This window comes from Tarenaya hassleriana, unplaced genomic scaffold (genome assembly GCF_000463585.1).
Source record: "Tarenaya hassleriana unplaced genomic scaffold, ASM46358v1 Cleome20, whole genome shotgun sequence".
NCBI lineage: Eukaryota > Viridiplantae > Streptophyta > Magnoliopsida > Brassicales > Cleomaceae > Tarenaya > Tarenaya hassleriana.
Window position 1 is genome coordinate 2,396,118 of NW_010965373.1, and position 15,316 is coordinate 2,411,433.

Genomic DNA, 15,316 nt, shown 5'->3' on the forward strand with positions numbered 1-15,316 from the left:
CACACACACATATACATATATATATATATATATATATATATATATATATATATATATATATATATGGTTGGGTATATTGTACTGCATGTGTCACACTCCTCACCAATGGACCCATTCTCTCATGCTTGGTTCGCTCGGGCTAGGCGCGTCCGGGTCCGTCATCACCTTTGCATGCATCAATACCAATAAGATATAGACATGTAAGCCACAAAAATCATTGTTATATATATCATATATGTGTGTATGTATCTATCTATTCGCATGCAGTCTCGTGCTTGAACAACAGTAATGTATACACACATGTATGTGGTGCATATATGTAGGCATGATGCACCGATGTGCGTGTGTATGAATGTATGGGTATCATGATGAATTGAAGACCATTAAAAAGAGTGATGCCATCATATACATGTACATAACGGTTGCACACATGTATCCGGTGCATGTAGGTAGTACATGTGTGTATACAGGCGTGTATATGCATGAGATCATTTAGATATGTATGTGTGTGTGTGTATATAGTATATACGGTACCAAAGTGTAGAGCTCGTCGGGGTGGCCGGAGATGGTGACCGTGGGAGGATTTGCGGCGGCGGGGGGTTTGATGTCGCAGCCGGGCCGTAGTAGACAGACATGTTCGCCGTCGGCACGAACATATCCACCACGTCTCCTATCACTCTCCCCACAACCAGAGGATCCACCGAAGCTGCCATCGAGATCGAGAGATCGAGAGATCGAGAGAGAGAGAGAGAGAGAGAGAGAGAGAAGAGAGAGAGAGATTCTTTGGTTTAAAGAGATGTTGGCTTGTGCATGTCGATCTTTGGATGAAGAACCAGGTCAAAGGTTTATATAGCAAGGGAAAATTGAGTAATTTTAATAATGTCCAATTAGTAATCGATCTAAATAATATTTATGACACGTATGCAAAATCGGGGTTATTTTTTTATATTTATACTATGATAGAGAATCTTTCTATCACAAATCAAATTATACTTCAAATATTTTTTTTCACCAAAGTCGATTAATAATCTTTAAATGGTGCATACATATATACAAACTGAATGAAAAAAATTCTTTCGATAAGATTTGATTATGTCACCGGTGATGACGTCACAAATTACAAATATTGGATGTATATATTCCTCAGTTAGTCAGTGCATTTTTTTAAAATATATTTAGTAAGACGATATTAATACCTTCGATAATATATATATATATATATATATACATTTTTATACAGTGCTTTTGGATACATTCTTTGTCTTGATATGATTGGGAAAGAAAACAGAAGGAAAAGGCTAAAAAAACTTTGGTCTGATTATCGAAACCTATAATAAGCAAATGCATGGGGCTTTGTGAGGTGGAGCGTAGACACGTGTCGTCTTTTCGTCTAAGGACACCCACGATCCTCTTCACTTTCAGTGCCATGTGGCAAGATTCTCGCCGTCAGTTACGAGGATCGCGGCCTTACACGTGTCAGATTATTATCACAAATATAATTAATGTTTAATTTTGAATTTGTACAATTACTTTAAATCAGGGTTTATAGTGATAAACATAAATATCCATCTTTAATCGATCTGGAAACCGTTTCCATGAGTACAAATTCACCGCCAAAACTGAGATTTTTCTTGGAAGGGGAAAAGAAAAGAAAATCATAAACTCTGGAAACCAAAATCGAAGATTTCAACACTGAGGAAGATCGCGAGGAGGAGGAAGCAATTTCTGCGAAGGCAAAGATCCATCTTTGACGATAAAACCCATCGCCAAACCCCAAGAAGTGTGTTCCTCGAGGTGACAGTGGATGAACCAAACCCCTGGATTGTCGGCGTTGATCCGAATCGCTGTCCACCCACCTGTCGGAACCGCCACCGTGTTTCTCTCCGGCGGATCCACGAGGTTGTACCTCTCCGGATCCTTCTTCCGATCGAAATTTCCGAACCCAGATCCCACAACGAAGAAATTGTGCCCGTGGACGTGAATCGGATGATTCTCCGTGTTCAGAAAGCTCGTCCCTTGAAATACGATCTCCAATCTCGCTCCGAATTCGACCTCGAACAGCTTCGTTCCGAACTCAGTGTTCATGTTCTCCGACAAGGGATTGACCCCAGTGTAATCGAATCTCTTCCTGGGTTTGTCGGGGAAATCTAGGTCGAACACCTCCTTTGTCCGATTCTTATAGTAGCTCTCCAGGATCGAGACCGGTGGGCGGACGAACGAGATGTTGTTCATGGATGCGAAGAATCTTTTCCCCGCGTATCCTTCGCAGGTTCGATTCGCCGGACAATCCTGTAGATTCAGACTGATCATGGTGATCACTCGCTTGTCGATCTCTGACGGAACCCGACACGGGTACTCCTCCGTCGCCAGGCTCCTGACGCTGTCGGAAAATCTCGTCACGAACTCCGTGTCCAGCATCCCGGGAAGCGACGAAGGCACGCGCACCTCGGCGGCGCGTGAGGGGACGAGCGAGGAGGGTTTGCCCTTGTAGCGTAGGAAGCCGAGGGCGGTGGAGTTGTTGAAGGGGAAGACGGAGGTGACGTAGGGAGCGACGGCGATGGGGAAGGAGTCGCCGGAGAAATGGAGGGTGCGGAGGAGGACGATGGTGGTTTGGCCGGGGGCGATCATGATGGAACCGGTTTGGAACGGTTTAGTGTAAACCGCATCGACTTCGACGACGATGAGGGTGTGGTTCGAGACGGCGAAGAAGAGCTCGTTGTTCAGAGCCGCGTTGACTATACGGAGGACGTAGGTTTTTCCGGCTTCCACTTCCCGAGTGAACGTATCTGCACCAAAATGTGGGTGGTGAGAAACAACAAAACCGGATTAAACCGGATGGGAATAAACCTGACCGGTACGAGGGAAGCCGGACCTTTGGAGGAACAAGGGTAGAGAGGGCCGGGAAGGCCGTTGATGGTGTAGGCGTCGGAGACCATAGGACCAGCTCCACTCTTCATCATCTCCTTCTCCACGTCATCCACATCCCTCTTCCACCATTCCCCTATACACATTTTTATCATCACACATATTTGTGTATGCATCTATGTATATACATAATCCGAATTAAAAAATATATATATATTTACTTATTTATTTATTTTGTACCTAGTAGAATAGGGATTTCGGATCGAACGGGGTAAGGGAACGGATAGGGCCGTCGAGGATAGATGACGAAGGCACCATAGACGGATGCCCTCTGCCAGGAATGGTGAGCATGCCATAGGAGTGTTCCTCTTTGGTCCTCTACCACGAACCGGTACGTGTACGACCGGTCCGGTCTTATGGGACATTGTGTGATGTAAGCCGGCCCATCTGCCCAACCGGTTCGGTATTGCCTTAAACCGTGCCTATTAACCACATTTAGCACCAAACATTTGTCAAATTGAACCGGTTCACCAAACTAAATCGGAAACCTGTCTCTAAAACTGTGAGTACTTACCAATGAATAGTTGTGTTGTGGGATATACGATTCGTAACTTTGATCTCGACGGTGTCGCCTTCACGGACGGCCACCATCGGCCCCGGAAACTGGCCGTTCACCGTCAAGAGCTGTTTCGTGTGGCACAACCGAGTCACTTTCTTCCATTCGATCTAAAAAAATTCACGAAAACGCGAAAAAAAAAGAATATGTTGGAAATTCAAATAAAAAACGTACAAACGATATAGTTTTGAACTATAGTATATACAAGAATGATGTAAACTTACGTTGAAGTGAAATCGACGTGTAGTTATGGCATACGAAGGAGAAGGATAAGTAATTGAAGTTATAAGCATAAACGATGAGATTACGAGGATTATGAAATTCTCCATCTTAGATATAACCGATCGCAAGTTATTTGATTATTTTCTAAGCTTTTTTTATTTTATTTTGTTTTTTGAGATTGATATGGTTGGTTGTTCATGTAACATATTCCCTCTTATATAGACCGCACTAAGATTCCTTTCCACCAAACATTCCTTTTTTTTTTTAATTTATAAAATTCATATTATAGTGCCTCAACTTTCTAAAGTTTGCTAAATAACCCAAGAGACAATTGTAAAATCAATTAAGGATGCCCATTTTGGATCGTATTATATAATATTGAATTGCGTCGAATCGTACTGTGTTTTACCATTTTTAAATTTCATCCAATCAAAATCATTTGTACATAATTTTTTAAAATCTAATAAACGAATTTGAACCAAATCTAAATGGAAAATAAAATTAAAAAAAAGTTTTTAACAAAAACGGCGTGGATAAGTTTTTTAAAATAAAAAAATAATTTAATCAAAATCAAAGAAATTCTAGAATAATATTCTTACTGCCCGTTCATTCCTTTATTTTGAAATGTGTTTTTTAATTAAATAATTATTGTACATTAAGCGTATTTTTGCCATCTCTAATTTACTTAGAAATTGCAAGTGGGAAGTTTTGTATAAAGGCTGGATTTTTATTGTGACGGTGGATCGGTAGGTGAGACTGTCACGAAGGACCAACAATGATCTTTGTTTTTTTAATTTGAATTACGAAAAATTCTCTGATTGGTCCAAATGATTTAATTATTTGCATCTTTTAAAAGATTTAATTATTTGCATCTTTTTAAAGGATGAAAATGTCGAATTATATACCACATTTGAGAGTCCAAAGGTGGATTCATTAAACAAATGTAAAGGATAATTTTTTTTATTTCTGCATTGCTAATAAATGGTACGGTCCAAAACACCAACTTTGAATGAGTTGGAAATATTGTGGCAAATTGGCAATAATAGCTTATAATATTTCATAACAAATGTAAAAGGGGATTCAATTAACTTTGTAGGGCAATTATAAAATTGAAAATAATTAGATAATTGTTGGTAACGTTTCCAATTACATCAAATTCCCACAAGAATAATCTTAACTAAGATGTATGGAAGAAAAAAAAATCGTACAATTGTAAAAAATACTGATGAAAATTGAAAGCACAAATAATTAAAAAATAGAGAAAAATAAAGATATATTAATCATATGTACGTATTTTTCTATTCTTTAAAGTTTGTATATATATTGAAATTCTAATGGATATTTGTTTTTTTTTTTTGCATTAAAAGTTTGTATATATTGAGGCAAAAGAAAAAAAAATGTTTGTACATATATATTATACACGAGTAAGGTGAGTTTTAAGATAGATAGTTTATTCTGAAGAATTTATATTTAAATTCCAATGAGGTAATTTAATCGATTTCAAATTATTTTACATAAACCATTTATTAGTTTTGGAGTATAGAAAGGGTATATTGAAAGCGTGTAAAATTAATACACTAATTAACTCAGATACCATTAAAATCCTTTAAAAAATAAATATATAAATTTTTTTATTATATCGGCTTTAAGTTTCATATATCACCAAAAAAAATATTTCATAAAATAAATTGTATTCTACAGTCTCTACACATGTGAATTCAAAACTCTGTCTAATACACGAAAAGTTGGATATATATAAATATATATTGTGAACGGTGGATAAATATTTGAACTTGATCAGACAACTTTCATTGGATTTGCCGTCCAGATAATTTATATCCACCATGGATTTTTTTGAATGAAATATTAAAAGTCACCCCACATGTTATTTATGTATAAATCTATATATAAAATGAAATTATAATGGACCATGGTTGACTCTTGTTGTGTGTTGAGTTTTACCATTCGCTCGTTTTGTTACTAACGAAGTGCATGCTTATCGATGACAAGCACGTGTAAAATAACTCTTAAGTTAATCTCTTATCTTGTCATTTGCTCAACTAGATTCAACATTTTTTTGGATAAATTAAAATTACATCTCATTTTAGATTTCTTATTATTAAATAAATAAAAAAATTATTTCGTATATAAATTTGATATAAATGTAAAAGTTTTTTTTGGTAATGTTGGGAATCTCATCTGTTATCTTTCGAACGCATTGACCGAGTAAATTCCACGTCCAAATGCACGAATCTGCGACACACACACGAAGGAGATAAATCAACCGTATTTAACAGATGACAAGTGAGTCGATAAGAAGTCGAACCCCAATCTCACGATATATTAACCATGTTTGGTTGCCAACTCATATGTAGGTTTTCTCCTTTGATCGTAAAAGTTACAAAGTAAGATTTAATAGAAAGAGAGAATTTAAACTGAGAAATAAAATGGAAAGAACCATATACTATTCCTTGAATATATATATATGAATATGATTGGTAGCTTTGAATCCATGGAGTGAGAGAGTGGGTTGGTGGAAGAGGGATAATAAAGCAATCATTCAAACTAAATCGATATGACGTTTGCACGATGCCCTCCTCATATACATATGTGTGTATATATATGTATATATATATATATACGTATGTGTAAGATGTCATGGGATGTGTTCTTATTAAAGATGTAAGAAGCGAATTAAGTTTTGAATACGATGATATTAATGTTAAATCATAAAAATGAGAAAAGACAGATAGGACGTATGGTCCACTGACCACTTGTTGATATATGTAAATATTTTCTCATTCTTTCTTAATATGGATTCGGTTTTTTTTTTTTTTTTTTTGAGAGTGGAGTTTATTTATTTTCTTAATAGCACGCGGAAAACATTTATAAAAATAAGAAATCGAATTAATTGAAATATGTTTATTAAAAAAGTGTAGTCCTCCCCGGTATAAAGTAAATTGATAAATATTTTTTTTTTGTAGAATTCTTATTATTTTAAAATGTGATGGAAATATAAAGTAAAAAAAAAACTAGTATGAATAACTACAAGAAATAATCTCACATTTCAGGAAAGTAAAATAACGGAGACTTTGAAAAAAAAAAGGGAAAATCATTAAAATAGAGTTTATTTTTGCGAACGCCGTAACTGAAAATTATTAGGGCTCTATTGTAAAAGAAAACTTTAAATAAAACTCTTCGACTCCAAAATGTTTTTTTAATCTGAATATGTTGAAACAAACAATAAAACGTACACAGAAAATTTAACCACACTCGATTATTCTTATATTTTAAACAAATATACATTATATTTTTATTTATTTGTACATATTTTAGATATGTATACCTAAGACATCTAAGACACCAATTCAAAATTTCTGTGTATCTATATTACGATATGGATTTGGAGCAATATTATATATATATAAATAATCATCTTGGTGTTTTGCTGTTTGGCGTTCGATTTCTGTATTTTTGTCAAATCAAAATCCAATTTTGTATTTTAATTGGATATCTCACTTTTGGAAAAATGTTCCAAATTTAATGATATATTTTACTTGAGTATAAAATTTATTGGAGTCTAAAAGTCGGTCCAAGTTGATATCTTCTTCCTCGTAATTATTGTCTTTTTTGTTTTCTTTTCGGGGGGTCGGTAGCTTCGTCAGTCCAATTATAATCCACTTTTACATTAAAAGAGTAATGTTTTCAACTAATCAACTATTTAAATTTCTTTATTTTTTTAAGACCGTTAATTATGTTCTTTCCCATAGTACTATATATTATACACATTATTTTATAATTGAGCTGGAATCGTGGAGCTTGAAATAAAGTAAAAAAATTGAATGAAGAGATCATATAAGAGCATGAGAACTAAGAATACATACATTATACATATATACATACACGCATGCATGCATCACAAGTCCAACTAACACAGCATTAGCTTCGTCCCGTTCATCTAATCTTCGATTTCGGTAGAATCCAATTAGATTTTATTTTATTTCAAATTTAATTTGCATGGTGTGCGTGAATTTTTCACATGTTTTTTTTTATTATTATTTCCAACCCGACAAATATGAAATATATAATGGACCGGGAGGCTTGAGTATTTACTTATTACTCGAAAAAAGAAAATAAAATTCAGTTCATTTCTCCTTTCTGTGAACAAAAAGAAATTCCGAACTATATTGTGGGATAAAATGTCATTATTTAATATTAAAAAAACATTATCATTTAGATTTTATTTTAAACTCTAATTTCCCCTAAATTGTAAAATATATTCAGCGATGCCGAATGGACATAACGTGGAAGTTTAGTTGTAAAGGAGAATTATTAACACATAATTCATAATCTTCACCCAAAGCCAAAAGGGTAGTAGCTGAATCGAATCTTCTTGAATTTGGTTTTATTTATACGAGCCAATTGCAATTGTACGTAATCTCATAAATATATGTGTATATATATATAATGTCTGAATGTAGTGATATACAAAAATCGAATTTGTAAGTAAATACACGTGCTAAAAATTGTCGCGCCTCTTGTAATTGTACCAGTCATCTCTCATCAGTCAAATAACAAAATTACATGAGAACCCTAGTTTTATTTTGTTTTCACACTTTCACCCCCAAATTATTTGAGACAACAATTAAACCCACTCGCCTCGATCCCGAGCCCGAGATCACCAAACCAGGTAAACGAGGGCGAAAACGAAAAGTTCACTTCTATAACTCTGTAAAAACATACAGAAATGGTAAGAAAAAAAGATCAGAGATTCAACTTCAAGGGACTGCTTCATCTTGTTCTTCAGCTATGGCGTCCTGCGAGATATAAACAAAGAGCGTCAATCCTCAGGTGTAAGAACATTGACTACATCAAACTCGGTTTCTGTGATTCAACAGAAGAAGAAATAAATTCGATCAAAACATTAATCTTTTCCATGGATCGTTCCTCGTTATCGTGCAATCCTCGAGAAATCCAGAGAAACGATAGGAAAATGCACAACGGGTATCGATGCGAAAGGCAAAAGATAACATATTGATTCATCAAACTCCAATCTTGGGCTCAACTGATGAAAGGAGGCGGCTTTATGTTTGAACTTTGAAGGATTCTTGGATTTACCTCTATGTTGGTTTTGGATTGTGTACCGATACATTTGGAGCCGCTGATACTAGCGCTCTTCATCAGGTTACGAGCACTGTACCCTCCTCCATTGTCTGAACCCTCGGGTTTTGGGCTGTCGAGGGTTGAAGCCATGGCAGGGGGGGGTCTTCTATCGAGTTCTTTGCTCTCCTCAACAGCCATGCCAGGTGGTGTTCTTCTATCGAGTTCTTTGCCCTCCTCAACCGTCTCGTTCTTGTTAACCCGCTCTCTGTGGATAAAACAACGATGCAACGGAAAATGCATACGTAAATACGTAGTAGATCACACTGGCGAGATAATTCCAAGAACATTTTTGGACAGAGATATTCAGAAGTACATACCTCGGTAATGAAGCATGATGTCTATGAAGTGCGTTATCCCTTCCTATCCTACCCGGGTTTTCCTCGAGATGAGCAAATTGCCTCTTGAACCGATCAACCCCACTGCATTAACAAAGAAATTTTACCCGAACGAGCCTAGATATATGTCACTCGAGGAAAACGTTATCAACTATATATAGTTTCTAGAAAGAAAAAAAGAAAGATCAACAAGCAAGGACCAAATACGTATAATGCAGCATGCATTCATTAAGTTACAGGTATGATCAATATCAGAATAAGAACAGGTAGTAGTGCCCTTCAGTCGATTTTTAGCATAATCATTGAAACAATTCTCATCCCTAACACTAGCATGATCATCTGTTGAAACAGATGAAAACAAAATCCATCAGGTTGAATCGGTTTCCGCATAGGATAATCTTGTTTTCTACTTGCCGGAAAAATTTGGTCTTAAGGAATCACATTCGGATATTTGAATAATAAATTCTGGTCTTGTTGAAAGCGAAAGAAGGGCCGGAAACCCTACCTCGGGTACATGAAACTAAGCTGGTCACTGCCTTCAAGGTATTCCTCCAACATCTGTGGATGGTATTCCAAAATCTACATTTTTTGTTCAGATATACGTAAATCCGTTAGTAGTTTAGAACCATGAAGAAGAGGAGATCAAAACAGAGAAACGGGAAAAGGGGTCGTTACCTCTCTGTATATTAACTCTCTGATATCATCTTTCGTTAGCTTCTTTCTCTCAAACTCGAACTCGAGCTTTGAAATCGGTTGTGTGGATGGTTCACGATCAACGCTTGCCAGACCGCTGAAGTATGGATCAGTTAGTGCCTGTTAGGCATCGGAGGAAATCAAGAAAGAACGAAAGTGAATTTCCTGTCTGATTTTCATTTATCTCGTGTTAGAGAAGGGCGGTAAGTGCAGGTTCAACTTCATTTTGTGAAAATATTTTTGGATCTTGTGCTTCAGAAACATGGAAAATAAAGTAAAAATTCGATTCATCTTACTTCTGCTGCGGTTGGACGATCTTTTGGATCAAAGGCCAGAAGGCGCGATAGCAAGTCGAGGGCCATGGGGTCGGCTTTAGGAAACTTACGCGAGAATGGGACCGGCTGCTTTTTTCTCATGTTGCTAATATATCTCCTCGCTTTCTCGTTCCTAATCTGCCAGTTCAAGATAGAGCATACTCGTTACAAAACGAAAATTACTTTCACTTACTCACCAATAATGCAGTACTTGTCAAAATTACAATGAACATCTTGGATAGTGTCAGTATATCTGATGTTAAAAAGATTGAAAGATTTATCTGCTTAAGGGACCAACCTTTGCTATGGCTTCAGGTGACGGAGTGCCGAGGAAATCGGTCATAATATCCAACTGGTGAACCACATTTTTCCCGGGAAACAAGGGCTTACCCAGAAGCATTTCCGCAAATATGCAACCTACGCTCCAGATATCGATTGCAGGGGTATACTGGATTTGATGAAAGAAGAATTAGCATAAGAAACAGAAACTTAAGTTCCAACCCGGGGACGGACCGAACTAGAGCATACCACACCGAATATCCTGACACATACGACCACACAATCACTGACCTCGAGAAACACGCATACTATTCTAAGAAACGGTAACCAAATACTGGTATGAAATCTCACTAACCTAGAGAGAAGCTACAAATGTATATACATATCCAGAACAGAGCTCTTACATAAGAAAGGGTACATGGAAGACAAAGCTCTGGACATATAAAATAAGCTTAAAGTTTCAATCTTGGTGGATGTTGAGGCAAAGTTCTGGTGGAACGTAAGCACATTGTTAGATAAAAAACACGGAGAAAGGAAGAAGGGTAAGAGTAATTGATGAATGATATGAAAATGTAGAATTGAAGAACCAAGGGAAACACCACAGAACACAGAATACAGAGACAAGTCAATGCAAGTTATACATACATGTCAAATTCAGATGGAAAGGAAAATCTGAAACAGAGGAAAAAATAGTAAATCGAGTCTGTTGAGAATGATGAGCTTACTTTGGAGAAAAAAGAACCACAGAGTTCCGGGGCACGATACCATCGAGTGGCTACATAATCCTACACAGAAGGATGAAATGTTTTAAGCCAGCAAACCCCGGAAAGAGAACCTTACCTTATCCAAATTAAAGAAAACCAAAGGAGGAGACTTTCTATCAGATTCTTCGAGTTTGATGACTCACAGTCCAGAAAATAGTTGATGGGGCGTCATTGAAAGATACTCGAGCAAGCCCAAAATCACAGATCTTCAATTTGCAATCAGCATTAGCAAGAATGTTCTTCGGTTTCAAATCCCGATGAAATACATTAGCTGCAAGAAGGACATTGTTTATTCAATAATCTTACAAACTGCAAGGAAGAAACGAGAACAAACTGGGAAGAGGAACGCAGAAACTAACCGGCATGAATATATTTCAGACCCCGAAGAAGTTGGTACAAGAAAAACCGATGGTGCTCAGGAGTCAGATCATCGTTTGCCTTGATGACTTGATGAAGATCAGATTCCATCAACTCGAACACAACATAAATATCTTGAAATTCCCGTCGAGAAGGAGGAAGCATAATGTGCTTTATCTCCACGATATCTGGATGACGAAGCAACCTTAGTAACTTTATCTCTCGCAAAATCCTGGTTGCATCAGAGATATGTTCAAACACATCGTTTATTTTTTTAATCGCGACCCTTTCTCCAGTGTGAGTGTCTATAGCAGAACCTACAACACCATAGCTTCCTTTTCCGACGACTTCTTGAATCTGGTACCTGCTTGCTTCTCCATACTCCGTGAAGAACTCGGTTGTATGTGTACCCTAAGAAAAGATTTAATTTTTTTAATTCTAGTCTGAAAAGAAATATTAGATGACAGAATACATAGGAAAGATTTTGTTCCATACGATGTGTGAAACCATGGATTCTTGATCATGCACATTGTAGACGAATGATCAAGAAAGACCAAAAGCTCAAATCAATTGTAAGACCAACATGGAGTAGAGCGGGAAATCCCTCAGATCGCTTTCACATACATCCATTTTCTCACCAACCAAACAGAACTGAACGAGAAAATGAATCGGATTGATTCATATCTGACTCCCGAAAACAATGCCAGACAGAATTAGGTGAATCATTTCCCCACCCAAACATCATCAGAATATCTAAACTGATGTATCTTTATAGATTGATCAAGAACCTATCATGCTTGTTTTAAGAAATGCAACACAAAACTCCTCTATTTGTTGATCCTTTGAAAGGTAAGGCAACAAAACAAAACAGCATCCAACACGTTTCCTGCTTTGCCCAGATGATGACAAGTTAAATTCAACAAAGTTCTAAACTTTCTATGTTCTTGCACAACCCAACCATCAAGAGGATTCGATTTTGGCTCAACCCGTAGATTCTCAAAATAAAAACAAACCCATTTCATAATAATTCAATTCCCGAGAAACACGATAAACAAGGTCAGGAGGTAAGATCTTAGACCATCGTATCAAATTACATAAAGTCAAATCACATCTACACTCAAAGGGAAAACAATCGATCACGAAACACCGACCCAGATCACAAAAACCGTACCTTCTTGTTAGCATCCATGGGTAAGTTATGTCGTTTTGGAACCCTGATGAGCTGTAGCCCAGACAGATTAAGATCTTCGGTAACGGTAATCTCCCTCAAATCGCCATGTTCGACCACCTCATCGGGATTGGTTAAAGAAGAAGGATTATGATTGTGATGATCGGAAGAAGAAGAAGGAGGACGACCCGGAAAAAGCCATCGACGAACACCGTCGGCGAGATTTCCACCACCACTCATGAATCAGAGGTCAACAATTAAAGGGTTTCGTTCCGATTTTCCTCTCAGCCCAACACTTGTCTGGAAACCACCACATTCCTCGCCGCGTCTCTCTCGATAATTATTATTTTTTATTAATTTTTTTCCCCATGGAGTTGAGACCCATGTTCTTCTCCTCATAATCAAATATAAAACGCATCCCACAACATATTCTACAAAAATATATAGAAAATATATAAAGTCAAAATTAAAATGCACCAGCCTTTACTCTAAAACATCATCAAACACAAAACAGGAAATAAGAGAGGGGAGAAACCAGAAAGTATACCTTTTTTTTTCTGGAACAAATCAACTAAAAATGCAGCCTTTACCCCGAAGATATTTACTTTGGTTCATGATTCCATTAGGGTTTCTTGCGATAAGATCATACCTCAAAGTTTCTGATAAAACAGACACATCGCGACCAACATGAAGAACGTATGAACAGGTTTACGGTTATCATCATCATCGTCATCATGCCTACTGTATATGTATATCCAACACGTGTTGACCAGAGGCGCTTTTGCACGAGCAATTAAAATCTTAGGGTCCTATCATTTTATAAAAAGTATTAAGTATAATTAATTTAATCACTTTATAAATTAATTTTAAGAAGTAATTAATTTTAAAGACACTCATTTTAATATATGGAAAATAATCTATTTTTTATTTTTTAATGTTAATAATAATAGCATTTTTCGGGACTCATTTAAAACATTTTTTATAATAAAATAAAATATTTTATGTTTTTTGTTTTACTTTTTGAAATAGAACGCCATTTAAAAATTTTATATTTTCATTCATTGTTCCAATTTATTTTCTTTATTTACTATTTTTTATAATTTTTTCGACACGAATCTATACACTTTAATGTACCGCCTTAAAAGATAAAACAGAATCCCACATTTCAGAGGGAAACTAACGAATCCAAAGAAGGAAAAACATGGAGTGTGACTTCTCATAACATGTTTCTTTTTACAGAAAAAAAAAACGAAGGTTTTATGAAGAATCCGTTAATGGATCAAAATCTGAGTTCATACAATTTATCATTTCGATTAAAGTAAGCGGATTGAGAAATTCGGCTTTTCCTTCCTTCGTCTCAAAGTTAATGCATTCAGCTTCACCATTAAAGAAATTTTTCCCCTTTTTTTTTGCATGTCAGTAACTTCGATGTTCTTCCTGAAAGCCCACTCTCTCCACTTGATTTTTGTCGGACTTTTAGGGAGAGAGAGAGAGTGACGTTTGGTTTTCGGGACTTTATCAAGAGGAGAGAGAAAGAGTTGGGGTTTGCTAGTTGTTTAAGAAGAATCTGTGGTTCTACTTCTGAGAATTTCTTTTTGTTGTACGTTGGTTCCTTTTGTTTCGATTTCTCGTGTGGGTGTGATCTTAAACTGTTTGGCGCTTTATCGAAAAAGTGGATGTGAAATTCTCGGTGTTTTCCGGGAAAATCTACTTCCTAAAGCTTGAGAATTCGCTTTTACGGCTCCTGGAGTCTGATGGGTCAGTCTTGAATCCGAGAAAATCTTCTGGGTATTGCTTGAATTCTGCTTTCTCTGATGCTCTGTTCGATCGTGCTGTTTGGCTTCCGGGAAAATTTTCTGGGCGTTGCTTGAAATCTGCTGCTGCAACAGCTGTTAGGTTTGACGAGTTGTTGATCTGGATTCAATTCCCGAATATACGGAGTCGTGTTGACTAGGAATTAGGGTTTAGGGAAACAACGGAAAAGATTGTTCCTTTGAATTCGAGCGATGGAGAAGTCTAAGCCGGGATTTTCGCGGCTTTGACATTCGGATTAACCGCTTGTTCTTTGAAGATAAGCATGAAGAACTTTCTCAAGAAACTGCATATCACGCCCAATCAATCGGAAGAAGCTGAGGGGTCAACCTCATCTAGAAGCAACAAATCGAGTGATGTATCATCACCACCACCGGATACATCAAGGTCCCACCATAGCAATAATCTCGAACACAAATCCTTTTCGGGTTTATCGAATTGGTTAAGCTCCGTTGCTCAAGGGAAAAGCCCTAGTCCACCAGCTTCTTCCAATGCCAAGAACAAAGGAGCTAAGATGGAACAACACAGTGGTGACCCTGTCGGAACGAGGGGTTTAAGTTCTGGGTCGGAATCTGTGAGGCATGACTCTGAAGATCCCGAGGTTGAAGAAGAGTATCAGATACAGTTGGCTCTGGAGTTAAGTGCCAGAGAGGATCCTGAGGCTACTCAGATTGAGGTTGTGAAGCAAATCAGTTTAGGTTCTTGTGCTCCCGAGAATTCTCCTGCTG

At 36.9% G+C, this 15,316-nt stretch overlaps 3 protein-coding genes and 1 pseudogene across 7 annotated transcripts in view; 1 reads left to right on the forward strand and 3 right to left on the reverse strand.

The window, feature by feature from the left end:
* Positions 1 to 807, reverse strand: part of LOC104813918 — a 2,449-nt pseudogene extending 1,642 nt beyond the window's left edge.
* A 762-nt stretch (positions 808 to 1,569) lies between these two features.
* On the reverse strand, positions 1,570 to 3,885 carry LOC104813919 (laccase-1). Its single transcript, XM_010541716.1, has 5 exons — positions 3,706 to 3,885; positions 3,440 to 3,591; positions 3,106 to 3,347; positions 2,873 to 3,001; positions 1,570 to 2,786 (listed from the first exon to the last, which is right to left on the reverse strand). Exons 1-5 carry the CDS (start codon positions 3,808 to 3,810, stop codon positions 1,687 to 1,689), a joined length of 1,728 nt encoding a protein of 575 aa, XP_010540018.1. The 5' UTR covers positions 3,811 to 3,885; the 3' UTR covers positions 1,570 to 1,686.
* A 4,335-nt stretch (positions 3,886 to 8,220) lies between these two features.
* On the reverse strand, positions 8,221 to 13,492 carry LOC104813920 (mitogen-activated protein kinase 15-like). 2 transcript variants are annotated; one of them, XM_010541719.1, is made up of 13 exons: positions 13,324 to 13,492; positions 12,780 to 13,207; positions 11,611 to 12,019; positions 11,395 to 11,522; positions 11,213 to 11,272; positions 10,507 to 10,656; positions 10,191 to 10,346; positions 9,877 to 10,014; positions 9,707 to 9,780; positions 9,184 to 9,285; positions 9,011 to 9,071; positions 8,822 to 8,962; positions 8,221 to 8,520 (listed from the first exon to the last, which is right to left on the reverse strand). In XM_010541719.1, exons 2-13 carry the CDS (start codon positions 13,014 to 13,016, stop codon positions 8,482 to 8,484), a joined length of 1,695 nt encoding a protein of 564 aa, XP_010540021.1. In that variant the 5' UTR covers positions 13,017 to 13,207; positions 13,324 to 13,492; the 3' UTR covers positions 8,221 to 8,481. The 2 variants fall into 2 exon arrangements, with proteins under 2 accessions (XP_010540021.1, XP_010540020.1); XM_010541718.2 differs by having other exon boundaries at positions 8,822 to 9,071.
* A 436-nt stretch (positions 13,493 to 13,928) lies between these two features.
* LOC104813924 (serine/threonine-protein kinase EDR1-like) overlaps positions 13,929 to 15,316 on the forward strand; it is a 6,864-nt gene continuing 5,476 nt past the window's right edge. For 2 of the 4 annotated variants that reach the window (XM_010541723.1, XM_010541725.1), the window contains exon 1: positions 13,939 to 15,311. In XM_010541723.1, coding sequence (XP_010540025.1) covers positions 14,854 to 15,311 — 458 coding nt within the window. In that variant the 5' untranslated portion in view covers positions 13,939 to 14,853. The other 2 variants (XM_010541726.2, XM_010541724.1) reach the window with 2 other exon arrangements.

Coding starts and splice junctions, on each gene's coding strand:
- LOC104813919 (XM_010541716.1), bottom strand. CDS start 3,810: ATGGAGAATTTCATAATCCTCGTAATCTCATCGTTTATGCTTATAACT. Junction 3,592..3,705: donor CACGTCGATTTCACTTCAAC/GTAAGTTTACAT, acceptor GAATTTTTTTAG/ATCGAATGGAAGAAAGTGAC. Junction 2,787..2,872: donor CTACCCTTGTTCCTCCAAAG/GTCCGGCTTCCC, acceptor ATTTTGGTGCAG/ATACGTTCACTCGGGAAGTG.
- LOC104813920 (XM_010541718.2), bottom strand. CDS start 13,016: ATGAGTGGTGGTGGAAATCTCGCCGACGGTGTTCGTCGATGGCTTTTT. Junction 10,657..11,212: donor GTGGTTCTTTTTTCTCCAAA/GTAAGCTCATCA, acceptor CATCAAATCCAG/TATACCCCTGCAATCGATAT. Junction 9,781..9,876: donor GAGAGTTAATATACAGAGAG/GTAACGACCCCT, acceptor CAAAAAATGTAG/ATTTTGGAATACCATCCACA.